Here is a 16,350-nt window from a genome sequence, read left to right on the forward strand (position 1 = left end):
GCTGTTCGAGGGGGGTACTGGACATCTATTTCTCAGCTCTCTTGGTTACTAATATTTTACTTCTCACCCTCTGCACACTATTTTTTCTGCTTTAGAGAAACTCACACCATAAAACCAAGGAGATCATTACCCAGAACCCACATCTTTCTCAGGTGGAGCTTGTCTTTTAAAAAGAACAGGAACAAAGTTTCTTTTGTACTCAATGAGTGTTGTGATCACTGAGGAAACATCCCACTTCTATGTACACTGCCATAGTACATTTGTGTACTTGACCTTGGTTTTGGTCCCTGTCACCCAAAGGTTCTTCCACCATTTTGGTCATGGTCTGGAACCCTGAGAGGTAAACCATATGTGGGAGTAGAAACTTTCTCTTCTTCTTGGATCCTTAACCAGTATGCATACATCACCTTCAAAAAAGAAAAATATACCTTCTATTGGCTCCATATTTGGTGAAAGATTGCTTCCCACACTTCACAGTGAAGTTATATTTTCAGTTTCTGGCTGAGAAGGAAAATGTCTGGCCAAGCCTTAGAATTTATCAACCCTGGAATCAACTTGGAGGTATAATGACTTCATTTGGGATCAGATCAGGTCTGAAGCCCCAGTGGAACCAATATGTCATTTCTTTTCTACGACTGTGAAAAAAAACCTAATACATGTAAGAATAGCAGTAGCATTTTTGCCCTGACACGCATACCAACTTTTTTCCCCTCTGCCCCTAAGATATTCTGTTCTGAGGGCACCAGGAGGTCTTTGGGCCTAGACTTTTTCACAGGTCTGATGCCTTTAAAGCGTCTACAGAGTAACTCAGGTGAGTTTGATGATCAACTACTACCCTAAAAATTTCCTGCTTTCTTTCCCCAATTCCCCAAATTGAATCAGTGTTAGACAGTATCATAATATCGTTTTGCAGAGCTCTATCAATAGACGGATTCTCGTTTCTCCTCCTGAGTGCTGTTGGCTCAGTGTTTGGGCTCCTAAGTTCCGTCATTCCATGCAAGCATGAATCAATACAGAAGATTATTAGTGGTTACTTGTTCAGATGCGATTTGACATTATTTTCCCTCTGCCTATGGGGAGAGAAGGGAGAAGGCCGCCTAATAAAGATGAAGAGTCTTTTCTTCTTTTGTATGAAATGCAAATGATGAGGGCATGTGCCATCTACAGTTCTGGAGCGTGAGGCTGCTGGTTTTTGTTGAGAAAGAGAGGCAAGACCCCGGAGGATTTTAGAATTTGTAAATATAAAATTATCTGCCTTGGTGTTTAAAAAAAAATAATAAAAGGGAGAAAGAGTTGGCAGGTTGCCAGATTACTTACATTACAGTAATAGATTTGCTGACCCCTGACTTCTGCTGTAGAGAAATGTATTGAATTTTTCATAATATCAGATGAGGCAGATCTAAAAACCGAGTAGACGGCACACCATTATTTAACTTGAGATTTAACAAAGCCGAAATCTTTTCAAACCAGCAATTTCTTGTATGATGATAATTTAGTGGCTCAGATGCTAATAAATCAAGGTTATAATGCTATTGATTTGTTAATTTTAACTTGGGTTGATTTTGAGTCGTCTCTATTTTAAAAAAGGGGAAAAAAAGAAAAAAGAAGAAGGAGGGAAAAAATCTTGCTTTCACAGTGACTGAATTTAATACGAATCTTGGTGATAGCAAAAGGCTCCCCTACTGTTTCTGCTTTGGGGTGGAAAATGTTATTCTTGTATTATTCCTAGGGAAAAATAAAATCTCATGCTGCTACAAATCTTATGCCTATGGAAAGATGTTATTTTTTAATACATGATGGCTTACCTATTTCAGGGCCATTAATGGCATCGTAAATAAGCATTTTGCTAATCTGAAATGTGAAATCTGGATAATAATAAAGGCCCATTTATCTGCCTAGCTTTCAATTCCCAGAGTAGATGTAGATCAGGGGTAAAAATCTCTCTGGATTTTCTAATGAATATATTGCTTCTCTTCCCCATTACTTCCACCCACCTAAAACCCAACCCACATTCTTAGAGTTGCAGCCCATTGAAAATATTTCTCCTGTGTAATGAGTTCTTGGGGGCTGGGGTGCATTTTTGCTTTTATCTGTATAGTTTGGAAACTGATTAAATCTTTGTTGTACTACAAATATTTGAGGAATAATCATCCGCAAGGCACAGGCATGTTGCATTATACTAGATTCTTGATACAATACGGACCGCCTCAGCTTCCTGCATTGGGCAATGTTGACCTTAATATTGGCTAACCTGTTTGTAATGGTATCACATGTACGCTAAACGTTTAAATGTTCAGAAACCCATAATAGCTTTCGTCCTCTTGCGCTGTGAAAACTTCTAATAATCAAATGATAAGATCATATCCTGTGGGGTAATTGTGTTGTACCATGACAGGATAACTGAAAAAACATTCAGTGAAAATCTCACCGAACGGAAATCACTATATGAACGGTGATTGTTTGTGTGCTGGGCGAGACCGTGCCCTGTTCTTCAGGGCTTAGCTGGTCATTATTTCTACTTGTTTCCTTTTAGCTGCTGCCTTTCTTGTTTTATTTTGGGAACCTTTTTTCCCTGAGCCACTATAATTATCAGTCAGTGATTTAGAAGGGAGGGGGGAGCCACTCAATTGACCTTTACACACACACACACACACACACACACACACACATACACACTCTCACACTCACTCACTTGCTCACATAGACTCTCCCTCTGGAAACCTTGAACAAGCAAGGCTTATGTTTGGATTCAGTTTTACCTTAGTCATGCCTCTTTCCAGATACAAGAAACATTTAATTCCACATTTCCTGCTTCTGGCTTTAGGCCTTTGACCAGCAAAGTGAAATGTATTTTTTAACTGCTGTCGGCCAGCCAGCTGCTGAGTTGAGTGAAGAAGAAAAAAAAGAAAGGAAAAAGAAAAGGCAAGAAAAAAGTGGCGGCGGTGGGGGGTGGGGAGGATGAAATGGAAATGTTGCCCTGCTTCTTGAATCTGCAAAGCTGTATGAGGAAATTCAAATCCCCTTAGCACCCACCCCTCTGGAGGGCTTGCGAGCTCCAACCCCAACCGTCAGAGCTGGAGGTGAGGGGTCCTCTGGGCCCAAGCTGGGTGTCTCCCACCCAGTTCTCTGCCTCCTCGAACCCTCTCCCCACACTCAGAGGTAACGGGGCCGTGCTTCCTGCGAGGAGGTCTCCTCAAGGTGTCGCCGTGTCAATGAGGGAATGAAGTCGGTGTCAAGGGTGGTCCCAACAAACAGCCACCGTCGGAATACCCAGACTTCCGTGCTGCTCAGGTTCCCATGGCAACCAAACACAAGTAAAACAAACCTATCTGTCCCAACAATAAAAAAAAAAAAAAATGTTTTCATTAAAGTCTATTTAAAATATTTTTTTTTCCAATGTAAAATATTCGATGCCTTTCGCTCCCAGACAGAAATCCGCAACCTGCCGATGTTGAAAAGGGGATCAAGTCCCCGGCAGAACTGTGCAGATAAAAGGGATTGGGGTAACGTTGGGGACTTTACAGATGAGTCGGGATAAATTCAAGTATGAACAAGATTGCTTTTTTTCTCTCTTCTTCTGCTTGGTTATGCTTTTTATTATATAAACATTAACTGTAATATTACAGTGGGAAGCCATATATTATTTTAGTAAGTCTACACAGAGAGAACAGTTCCCAGTTTTAGCAGCTGTAACATGTTTAAACTCAGTTTGTAATGGGATCTGAAGATAACTATTCCCCATGGGCTGTGTTGATCTTCATGGCTGGCCCCCTGCCAGATGGAGGGCTCGAAACTATTATTCACGCCTCCTTGCACATACCTTGTCCGAGCATGCTCAGTAAATGAATTTTGTTTCTAATACGTTGTAAATTGGGATTTGGTTTTCCCATCATTTACTTGGTATTTTATTAAACGGTGAAATATTATCATAAAGTGGATACGTCTGTACTCGGGAACCTGTACAGTTGTGTGTGTTGAAGGAGCTGAGGTGCGGATCTCTTGGTTAGAAACCACTTTCAGTGGCTCGCTAACAGATAGCCAAACCAAAGAAGTTTCTGCCTGGAAGTCTTAGTTTAAAAATAATTAGGGTTCCCAATATTTGAACAGATTTATGTTGTTTATAAGCCAAGTACATTTTCTTCATTGAGTCAACTTGTCTTATTTAAAACAAATTATGTTTGCTGTATTAAAGTTCATATTTTTAAGGCTGAGTCTTGTATTAATCCCACAGTGAGTCATTAATCATACCAAATGCATTATAAAAACTTTAATCACTGAAGTTGAAACTGAGATTGTAATGCAATCCATCCCTTTTAATTACATCAGCTATTTTTCCCTTTCAGATCAAGAGCTATGTCGCAAAGGGAAAACAGATTAAAACTAGAGCTGTTTGATGTTTCTCTTTTTAGAACAATTTTATGTACTTTGTTTTAAAAGTTATATAATTGAAGTGCTTGAATTTTTCAGCCCTCTGATTTTTGTGGCTTGAGTGGTCTGTCCGCCCTCCTCCTCCCCGGGGACCTCTTTTGTTTGGCACCCCAAAAAAGGAGATCATACTGGAATCCCTTACCCGCCTCAGAGCTCGGGAGAAGATAGCTAGCTTTCTCAGCCCCACTGTGCTTGCCTTCCATAAGCCTCTTTATCTTCAGTGTTTGGTCTATACTTTGACGTGGATGAAAATATAAACTTCAGAGGCAGGCAGAACAAGGTTCATATTCCATCTCTAACAAAAGGTGTGATACTTGGGCAAATTATTCAGCCTTTCTGGGGCCTCATCTGCCTCATCTGTTAAAAAGGGAGTGATACGGGTGCCTGGGTGGCTCAGTGCGTTAAGCCTCTGCCTTCTGCTCAGGTCATGGTCTCAGGGTCCTGCGATGGAGCTCCGCATCGGGCTCTCTACTCAGCGGGGAGCCTGCTTCCTCCTCTCTCTCTGTCTGCCTCTCTGCCTACTTGTGATCTCCGTCTGTCAAATAAATAAATAAAATCTTTTTTAAAAAAGGGAGTCGATAATGGTAGTCGTGGTCATAGTAGTAGTAAGAACAATGACAGTAACGCTCCGCACAGATGGGAAGATTACATGGAATAATCCACATAGTGTATCGAGGACATTAACCTGGTGCATACAAGTACCTCCCTGGATATCATCGTCATGAAGTCACGGGCTTTGAGTGTTTTGTTCACTGCTGCACCTCAGTGCCGTGAATGCGGCGCACACAGTAGGTGCTCCATAAATCACTGCTGGCAGAACGGCAAACGAATGGCAGCCATCGCGAGTGTGGCTATTATTGCTGTGTTGTTGTTGTTGGCCCTTAGCCAGGTTCCATGAGCTGTGATAATGATGTTAACTTTGGATGCTTCCGTTGGTATCTTTGGTATATAGAGTTACAAAACCAGAAAGCTGTCTTGCAAAGGAGTGTTTCTAAGTTGTGAGGCACTGGTTTTAGACTGAGGAAGTAGAGCCCAGAGCTGTGGAATAAGTTTCTAGAAATCCACTGGTGTTACTGGAGATGGAGTCATTCAATAATCCGCTTGCATTGAGAAAAGAAGCTAAAACCCAGTAGCTTCGATGCTCCTGGAATTGCCTCCCATGATTGATCATCTCTTCTGCTATCCTTCCAGATTAATCCTACCATATGAGAGGTTTATTAAAGGAGAGGAAGATAAGCCCCTGCCTCCAATCAAACCCCGGAAACAGGAGAACAGTTCCCAGGAACATGAGAATAAAACAAAAGTATCAGCAACCAAACGCATCAAACATGAAATTCCTAAGAGCAAGAAAGAAAAAGAGAATGCCCCAAAGCCCCAGGAATCGTCAGAGGTGAGTCGCTGTCCTCCATAGAAATACCTCTGTGAGATCCGTCCTGTCCCAGGTCTTCCGGAGCCCTGCGTCCGCAGCCGGGTCCCTGTGCCCCTGCAGCCCCAGACTGAGAGCACCCCCTCTCCCCCAGCTTCACAGTTCCCCAGAGTGCGGATCTGTAGGTCCATTGGGGCCCTGGAAGGCAGTGCGTGGTATTACATGGGATAGGCCAAGAATAGGATCTAGAAAGAGGGGAACATCCTGTGGAAAACTGAGAGCAAACGCCAGCTTTGCGAGAGAAGGAACCAGAGCTTCAGCCCTGTGAAGCCACGGGACTCTGGTGTGAACAATGTGGCTTCTTTGCCATTTCAGAGTCAGTCTATCCGAGGAGCTGGTGGGCCTCGGAAAACATGCTTTGTGGGTTCTAGCAAGGAGGGATGTTGACACGAGGGGCCGTGTCTCTGCAGGACTGTCCTCGAACCTTCAGAGATTCCTTTGCCTCCTATAACTGACCTCTGTGCACCAGCCTTGGGTTGGGACCAACTTAGAAATATCTTAAGTACATATTATTTATAGGAGAATTTTGAAATTATTCCTCTGAAACCATTATTATCTCTCATGTTAACAGGTTTTTAACCTGTTTCTGAACCTTTTTAAACCAGCCCCATTACCCACAGCCCCCACAGCTCTTTGGTAGAAGCCATTACTCGTCAGTGTATAGCCAGGCATGGAGGCTGATCTGGGCTCTGTTTCAACATGAATAATAAAAAATCCTGATGCCCATAAAAAAAAAAAAACAACAAACTTAGCAGCAACATTTGGAGACAGCATGTTCTAGGATCCAACCCCAGAGGGAATTTTGGTGCTGATATTAAACACCCCCTAAAAATCAAGTTTATAATGAACACATAAGAGACTCTCTAATTAAACACTGGCTCAAAACACACACACACACACACACACACACCAGCCTCCTAACTAGAAATTAATCTACCCAACTGACTCCTGAGTAAGAAGATATTATGAATACCAAGAAAAGACTTTTGTGTTGCCTTCATTTTTGTTTCATAATTATTCTAAGCTTTAGTGATTAAAAAAATGGGGGAAAAAGATGATGGAGAGAGATTTCTAAACATCTGCAAGCTTGCAACATAAATGGCCAAAAGCAAGGAAATTCCAAGTTAAGGCTCACATTCCATTCTTCCTTTATCCTGTTGGCCTGCTGATTTATTACAGGGTTTTGGATCAGTGAGTTCTATTAGATACCATATGTACAGCATTGCCAAAGCACCAGAGGACAAACTGAGGCCAGAGGCCAGCTGACCTTTGAGTGGCTCCACTGTGGAGACGGAGTTTGAAATGGCTGTTTTTGTGAGGTGCGGGAGGGATCCTCAGCCCATCGCCCCGAAGCCCATCAGTGTAGGAGATGCCTGTCAGCAAGAAGAGGGCCGCTCCCTCTGGCTCACAGAAACCCTGAAAGCCCTCAGGCTCCCTGTTTCTTATAGACCCCAGTGCCTCCGGGCATTTTAAGTATCTGGCAGGTCAAAGGGTATCATGATCAGGTCATCTGATCGACTTGGAATCTCACACCCTCTCCAAGTTGACCTTATGGTAAGAACTGCTCCCCACGTCCAACATAGACCCATGTGTTTGACCAGGTGTATTTCTTCTTGTTGACTGTGCATTGGGGGTTTGGATTTTGTTATTGCCATTGGTGTTTTTATTGTCTTTAATTTTTGATATTTTCAGTACACAGCAGTAAACACAATGGAGATAGGAGGGCTTATAAATCCCTTCCAGCCAAACCCACTGTCTTCAGGTCATTGGATTGCAAGTTGCCTGGTGGGAAGGCACAGTGTAACATGTCAAGGCAGATCCTAAAATGCCTAAAAGGGGTCCTTTGCTTTTTTCTGCCTAGCTTTCAGAGATTCGCTAACCTGTTTTCCAGTAACAGCCACAGAACTCTGTAACCAAAGGCCTGGGTCACAGAAACTTCAGTGAGACTGAGTATCCCCTGTAGCTTCACTTCAAACCACAGCCCCATCAGAAACTAACATTTAAATGCAATTTGCCTTTTTTCCCTTGACGTACTCATTTTTCTGTATTTTCATGTAATGCATAAGCTCAAGAGACCAGTGATGATTGTTAATGTGGAACAAGAAATGATATTTGTCATAGAAAAGGCAGCTATTAGTACAAAAGAGAGAGAGTGAGAGGAAGGGAGGGAGAGAGGGAGGGAAGAAAAGAAAGACAATAAGCAAAAGCTCTCAGGTCTAACACATGCCTAAAAGACAGGGACATCTTCGAGCGGATTTAAGGCGAAACATCTCTGAAAGGGTATGATTCCTTAAAATGTTTATTTCTATGCATCCCTCCACCAGAATCCTCAATCTTACCCAAAGATGTTAATGTGTTCAACACTTCTTTTCTTTAACAAAGAACAACGATTAAGGGATGAGATGCAGTGGAGCTGGAGGCAGGGGGGTGCTTGGGAGAGAAGACCAGCTCAATTCAACTATTTTGTGACTGTTCCCTAAGACATGTCAGGACAGAGTGACAGTTTTGAAAGGGCCCGTCAGCCAGCTGGGTCACAGATGGAAAGTTAAAATGACCTTCTAAGGTCAAACTTTGCACAGCTACATAATGCAATGAATGGGTCAAATTGTGCCCATAACCTCGGTCAATACGGACACATAAAGAGCATCCATCTCATTGACTACGGTGTATTCCAGTGAGCAGAAAAGCTGTATTTGGGGCGGTGCTCACTGCCTGAATTTTGATGACTTCATTTTTATCTTTAATAGAAATGTAGTTTGCTGCAGCCTAGAAGGACTTGGAGTCCTTCTGTCCCTCAGGTAGACAGGCTGGTGTTGCATCTGCATAATTTTCCAGTATTTTAACATTTTCTGCATGTCATATGGTGCTGAGTAGAAATTAACACTTACGCGTTGCTAATTTTATGCATCGTACTGAACGCCCTGGGTTGGGATTTGCTCTCTCGGAGAAAGGCAAGGGATTCTAGTAAGTTTGTTGGTCGTTGTTGACGTGGGGTTGGTTGGTTTTTGAAAGAGAGATGCTTAAAAGAAAAAAAAAATCTTTCTCCAAAGTGTCATAAAGCACAACATGTAATTTAAAACCCATTTGGATAATTGACTGATTTGACAAGAAAACAACCTCAGAATTAAACTATATATTAGAATCAAGGAGTGGTAAGATAGTATGCCAAGGGTACAGAACACTTCGCTCTCCTGATAGGTGTCTCACAAGGGACTTGAGAGAAATATGCATTTCTGCCCTAATGTTTCTGTAATTTAGATTTCTTTGTCTAGAGCTGTGGTTGGGGGATAATAAAGCTTTACAGAAACTCCCTGAGCTGATTGACAAGCCTGTTTTCAAGAAAAACTGCTGCGTGTAATATTTTGTTTCATAGCAAAAGTGTCAATGCATTTGGCTTCCTTCTGACTGCCTTTTGAAATATTTTATCAGGCTTCATCAGAGCCAGAGAAGGAACAAGAGACGTTAAATCAGAAGACCGTCACTGAGCCTCTCCCGGCAGCGGATGTGAAGAAGAAAATGGAAGGCTACCAGGATTTTGCAGCGAGGCCCCTAGGGTCTAGAGCAGACCCAGAAAAGGACAGCGACACAGATCAAGGTGCCAACAGTGAGAAGACAGCAGAGGACGTGGGAGAGAAGGGGCCCGCTCCTCCACTCCCCAGTGCCCCCACGGCCCCTGAGAGGGCTCCGGCGCTGGGCTCCGGGGCTGGCAAACAGTCCCTCACTTCCCCCAGTGCTCTTGTGGACTCAAAACAAGACCCCCAGACCTGCTGTTTTACAGAGAACCCCGACAGTGAACTCCAAGAAGCCCCCTTCCCTGGCTTTGCCACGACGCAGCCCCCCCTGGCCAACCAGAGCGAGCTGGAGGATGACAAGCTGCCCGCGATGGCGGACTACATTGCCAACTGCACCGTGAAGGTGGACCAGCTGGGCAGCGATGACATCCACAACGCCCTCAAGCAGACCCCGAAGGTCCTCGTGGTCCAGTCATTTGACATGTTCAAAGACAAAGACCTGACCGGGCCCATGAATGAGAACCATGGACTTAATTACACGCCTCTGCTCTACTCAAGAGGCAACCCCGGCATCATGTCCCCGCTGGCCAAGAAGAAGCTTCTGTCGCAAGTGAGTGGGGCCAGCCTCTCCAGCAGCTACCCCTATGGCTCTCCACCCCCTCTGATCAGCAAAAAGAAACTGATGGCCAGGGATGACCTGTGTTCGGGTCTGTCTCAGGCCCACCATGGCCAGGGTCCCGATCACATGGCGGTCAGCCGGCCTTCGGTGATTCAGCACGTCCAGAGTTTCAGAAGCAAGCCATCGGAGGAGAGAAAGAGCATCAGTGATATTTTTAAACACGACAAGCTCGGTCGATCGGATCCTCACCGCTGCAGTTTCTCCAAGCACCACCTTAGCCCCCTTGCTGACTCCTACGTCCTGAAGCAAGACATTCAGGAGGGCAAGGAGAAGCTCTTGGAGAAAAGGGCGCTCCCCCACTCCCACATGCCCAGCTTCCTGGCCGACTTCTACTCCTCTCCTCACCTGCACAGCCTCTACCGACACACTGAACACCATCTTCACAACGAGCAGACATCCAAGTACCCCTGCAGGGACATGTACAGGGAATCGGACAACAGCTCTTTTCCTTCCCACAAACACCAAGAGAAGCTCCACGTGAATTATCTCACGTCGCTGCACCTGCCGGACAAGAAGGCAGCAGCGGCAGAAGCCCCCACGGATGATCAGCCCACGGATCTGAGCCTTCCCAAGAATCTGCACAAACCCACGGGCAAGGTCCTGGGCCTGGCCCACACGGCCCCGGGGCCCCAGGAGAACAAAGGTGTCTCCCAGTTCCAGGTCATGAACAGCCAGAGTCGGGACTGTCACCCCAAAGCCTGCCGGGTTTCGCCCATGACCACGTCGGCCCCAAAAAGGTACCCGGAGTCGCTTTCCCGCTCGGGAAAACCTCACCACGTGAGACTAGAGAACTTCAGGAAGATCGACGGCATGGTGCACCCCGTCCTGCAGCGGAAGGCCAGCCCCCAGAACATTGGGGCCGCGCGGCCCATCAAGCGCAGCCTGGAAGATTTGGACCTGGTGATTGCGGGGAAGAAGGCCCGGGCCGTGTCTCCCCTGGACCCGGCCAAGGAGGCCTGCGGCAAGGAAAAGGCCTCCTCGGAGCCGGAGAGTGAGGGCGGCAAGGCGGCGCATGGTGGCCACGCGGGGGCCGCGTCCGAAGGCCACAAGCTCCCGCTCTCCTCCCCCATCTTCCCAGGTCTGTATTCCGGGAGCCTGTGCAGCTCGGGCCTCAACTCCAGGCTCCCGGCCGGCTACTCCCATTCTCTGCAGTACTTGAAAAACCAGACCGTGCTTTCTCCGCTCATGCAGCCCCTGGCTTTCCACTCGCTTGTGATGCAAAGGGGGATTTTTACATCGCCGACAAATTCTCAGCAGCTTTACAGACACTTGGCCGCGGCCACCCCCGTAGGAAGTTCGTATGGGGACCTTTTGCACAACAGCATTTACCCTTTAGCTGCTATAAATCCTCAAGCCGCCTTCCCTTCCTCTCAGCTGTCGTCCGTACACCCCGGTACAAAACTGTAAGCCCACCTCTGCCCGGCCTCCTGCGCTGCGGCGTGGCTCACGGAGCTTCCCTCCCAACCCTGGGGGGTGCCGGTTTGTAGAATTAGAAGTCAGGATTTCTTCTAATCCGGGGGTGAGATCAGTCCCAGCCAAAGGAGCCGCCAAGGGGAGGTGAACATACCTGATTTTTCTGGGACGACTCCAGCCTTGGCTGGTCAGTCTCGAGCCCCTTCCTACACAGATGCCCTTGGACCTACATGGTTCGCTTTGCACGAGGGTCTCGTGAAGGGACGTATGTGTACCCGGGAAGAATTTAGAAGACCCCGTCTTGAGTTCCGATGGTCAGGAACAATCTGGGCAAAAAAAAAAAAAAAAAGTTGGGGGGGCAGGCATTTCACAGGAAGGGGCAAGGAAGACTGGCAAGAGTCTGCCAAGGGATGCCCCTCTTTTCCTAAAACTCTCCAAGGTTCAATCAATGCAATGTATAGTGGAACTTCAATAGATCTTTCCTTTTGACACTATTAAACAATCCAGAGAAGTAAACACTGTTAAAATGACTGTATATATTTGCTTCTTAAAACTACCCGTATCACTGTTTGCTCACCTAATTTATATACAGGTAGTTCCATTTTCTCCCAGTTACTTCTTGTCTTTTTTTTCTTTTTCTTTTTTTAATTAAACAGTATCGCTTTTGTTTGCAGGTCTTTTGGTTTTGTTTTGTTTTGCTTTGTTTTGTTTTGTTTTGTTTTGTTTTGTTTTCGAGGCTGACTGACTGTCCTAGTTGTTGATGTGTGTTTGTAATTTTTCCACATCTTATCATTTTGAGCAGCTTTGGGTGGTAAAGTTATTGTTTACAAATTGAAGCAACTGATTCTAGTGGAACAAACGAAAAAGAAACAGTTGAGCACACAATAGTGCAAAGAATGTTCCTTTGCAGATCCGCAACTTAAGGATTTTGTTCCTCATAAATGGCATAGTTGAAAGAGCTTATACACTGCTCACCGGCCAAATGCTTTGCTTTGAAGTATTGGGTTATGTGAAAATATCGAGCATTGTACTTACCTTATCTAGGCTGTGAAACTGTCCTACATACCAGAGGAATCATAAAAACAAAAACCTCACTGGCAGCAAGTCGCTGAATTACAAGAGTCTAGAGGACATATTTGTGGGCTGCACAGATATTTTAGGAATTTCAGAAATTAGAACAGAAGCCAAAATGATTTACATTGGTGTTGGCACTGATCCCTTTAAACAGTGTGGGAAAGGGGGTTGGGAAGAAGATGGAGCTCGTCGATCCGGAAGAGAAGGAGCGGCTGGAGGCCCGGGCGCCAGTTACCTTCCCTGGGCCGTGGTCTTTTGAGTAGTAGGTAGTCACGTTGCCTTCATCGAATTGGTTTCTTGTTGTTCCCAAGAAGAACCTCCCAGGCCCCATCTTTGGGGAGAAATTGGCATACTGGATGACCCATTTCAAAAGCAAGTCATCTTCTTGGGGTTTATGGGGCGTTAGATTCGGGTGTATGCGTGCCCACTTGGTGGCGTGTGTCATGTCTTTAACCACCTGGCAATACGGTCCACCTTACGATTTCTTTTGTCACTGGAAGAAATGGTCAAGTTGTTCACGCAGTCAGATGTGCAGAGTGTGTACTGTCATTCTTGCCCCATTGTTCCATTCGCTGCTGAGCTGTAACATCAAGGTGGATGCGTTTTTCTAAGCGTGTTAAAAGTCCATCGATACAGAGTGGATTTTCTTTCCGAGTCCCATCCCTGCTGATAAGACTGCTTTGATGAACTCCCCAGCCAACCCTCCCCTCCCCCCAAACTCCCAGTAGACAGTAGAACCATAGTTAACCAGTCTTTTACCTCTGAGATATTTAATTCTATGAAAATTGATGACAATTTTCAACTTCTAAGTAGGTAACTCGACTGCAAAATAATCACAACTGGTAAACAAGGACACTGCGGCTCTTAAACAAAGCCATGCATGCCGTGCATTTGTATTGAAATGTCTCCATGATATGAAGCCAAATATTCAATGTAACATACTTAATATCCAAAGGTGGAAACAAAAGAATGTAGAGATCTAGTGTTAAGAGTTCCATTTGCTTCAATTAATTATTTACCTTCCTGTGGAATTTCACATATATATATATATTTACATATATATATATATATTTAATAGAACAATAGATAGACTAGTAGAATATAGATTATAAATGTGTGAGTGCAGATTATCCTGCTATTGCACAAGATAGAGGGGGAAAGAGATCTCAATTCCAGCTGGCAGAACGCTAGCCAGGACACCTAGTAGAAAGTTGCACTAGACTGAATGGTCACAGAATCAGAGGACATGGAAGAACACGGAATCTCCAGGGTTTCCGCAACAGACATGGGCTAGATCGTGCACAGTCTCTAGGAGTTTGTTTCTCCAAGAAATGGGGCCGCCTGTCCCTGGTGGAGCTCACCTATCCATTTGGAATATGGGCATTTGTTTTCCCCGCTACAATGATTTCAGTCTGGTTTCATCATGTTGGAATTCGATCACACCATTTTTCAAACAATGTTAACATAGTCCAGCTTTTGTTTTTCTCATCTCTTCCGAGAGGAGACTCACTGTTTCTGTCTGAGGAAGCTCATACCCTCGGCAAAACATCAGGACGAATAAAGAGAAATGGGGGTATACATTCCCAACAGAAGCAGTGTGTTATTTGTTTTAAAACTCCGAACAGAGATCTTGGAAATCTTTCAAAAAGACCATTGAATTCTTCATTGGCTGAGAACTACATTTTAAAAAGTCTTAAATAGGGCTTTGTTTGCATTGTTTGAGTTCAAGGGGCCTTATTATTGAATGGAATTGCACAAGCCTTTCTTTGTGCAATCAAACCATTGTTATTGGTAGTTTAGTAAAGGAAACTGTGGAATCTAATTGGCAATGGAGTCATAAATCTATTTACTGAGCGTGGCTTCCAAGAAATGTTGCAATTCAAAATAGCACTAAGTCCGTGATTTACTGGAGATTTGGAGATTCTAAATAATATTTAAAAAAAAAAAAAAAAAACCTTTCCGTGCAACTTCTGGTTTAACTTTTGGCAACTCAAAAAAAAAAACAGAAAAACAAAACAAAACAAAAAAAGAAACAAAACAAAACAACAACAAAAAAAACACCCCAGCCCAGCTGAGTTTCAGAATTTAGTATTCTTCTAGTAAGTGATTGGAACTTGTAATATTTGCCACAGGACTGACTTATTTATTTACTAGCTAGAAGCTCTTAAGTTCACTTGTTTATCAGGGCATATACAGAAGGGTTTATTAAAACTCAATGTTGACTTTACAACTTTCTGACCTGGTGCATGAATTCTCAAGTACTGTATTTCAGTGTGTTGGTGTGTCTGATGGAAATTTCAAGGTGATCCCACAAGAATATTTTATGTAGTGTGCCTTCAAAGAGAACCATTTCTTTCTCTTCACATGTTGTCCCACAAAGTCACATTTGGTGGTGGTCAGCCAAGTCCCATCTGGTCCAGTTTCACTCTTGTCCCAGTTTTAAAGAGAAATGGGAACAAGTTTGCCCTGGTGAGACCCACACCATTGCAATGATTATCTTGAGCACTTAATTCCAGTGTTGGCTGTTGATGTATTTGATATTCTGCTTGTCTCCCCATGGTTGAAATATGTCTGAAAAATAGCAGCATAATCTCTTGGCTGTTTATACTTTTTTAAACTTTCCTGTGTTGTAAATATTGTATACTTTTGGTGATTCCAGCTACGTAACCTCTATGCTCTGTAAGGTGATTATTTGTATATAGCAACATGGCCCAGTGATATTACATAGTTTCCCAATGGAGAGGTTATTGAGTAACCTTTGCATTAGTTTAAACACTACCAGAAGAATGCTGAGCCAAACTATAAACACTCAATTTTGTATGTTTTCCAAATTGTACTTATTACTGCTTTTGATACTGTATTACGTGCCAATAGTTTCCCAATCACATAGCAGGCAAGAGATATTTTGTACTTTTTGATCCACTGTAATATTTAATAAAAAATGTTACTATCTGTTTCCTTTTGGGTGTGAGCAATCTGTTACTTCTTCCTGAGACGTCCAGAGGCCTCACAAGGGTTCTTTCCACCCCCTTGTCTCCAAATTGGATCCCAGCAGTGATGATGATGATGGCAGTGATGTTGAGGATGGTGTCTGTAGTTTGTTGACAGCCTGCTGGGTGCCCGGCTGGCATCCAATATCTTTAGTGTTCACAACCCCATGTGAATACAGGTATGCCCATTTTACTGATGAGAAAACTACAGCTTAGAGGGGCAAATCAACTCACCCCAGATCACATGACCAACACACCAGCAAAGTCAGGAATTGAACCCAGAGCTCTTAAGTCTATGACTTCCTTTGAACACCATAGTCCTCTCCTGGAAGATAACAAAAGTCCACTGTCTACTTAGCCCACAAAGAGTTGTTCATACCTCAACTGCCAGGCATAATGTTAGGAGCTGGCAATATAATGGTGAGGAAAAGACAAATATTGTCTCTGGAGCTTATATATTTTATGAGAAAGAGTTAATCTAGTAGTTACCCATATAAATACAAAACCTCACCCTGACCTAGTTCCAGGGGAGAAGAGGGTGGTAACTAAAGTGATAAATGAAGAGGAAGTAGTGACTCAAATGACATGTGAAGGATGAGTATGAGTTGACCAGGTGAGAGAAAACTGGGAGAAGAGGAATCCAAACACAAGGCACCATGTATGCAAAGGTCCTGTGGCAGAAACAAGTTTGGCTTATCAGGAATCAAAAAAAATAAAAGAGAGAAAGAAAGAAAGAAGAATGAAAAGGAAAGGAAAGAAATACCTGTGTGACAGAAGCATGATTTACAAGGTCCAGGGAATGAGGTTGAAGTAAGGTGAGAGAGTATT

At 44.0% G+C, this 16,350-nt stretch overlaps 1 protein-coding gene across 2 annotated transcripts in view; it reads left to right on the forward strand.

The window, feature by feature from the left end:
* ARID5B (AT-rich interaction domain 5B) overlaps positions 1-15,490 on the forward strand; it is a 178,534-nt gene extending 163,044 nt beyond the window's left edge. For both annotated transcript variants that reach the window (XM_082720114.1, XM_082720115.1), the window contains 2 exons: positions 5,620-5,818; positions 9,284-15,490. In XM_082720114.1, the coding sequence (XP_082576240.1) occupies positions 5,620-5,818; positions 9,284-11,452 (2,368 nt within the window). In that variant the 3' untranslated portion in view covers positions 11,453-15,490. The remainder of the gene's footprint in view (positions 1-5,619; positions 5,819-9,283) is intronic.
* The last annotated feature ends 860 nt before the right edge of the window (positions 15,491-16,350 follow it).

Source organism: Mustela nivalis (genome assembly GCF_964662115.1).
Source record: "Mustela nivalis genome assembly, chromosome: 2".
NCBI classification, from domain to species: domain Eukaryota; kingdom Metazoa; phylum Chordata; class Mammalia; order Carnivora; family Mustelidae; genus Mustela; species Mustela nivalis.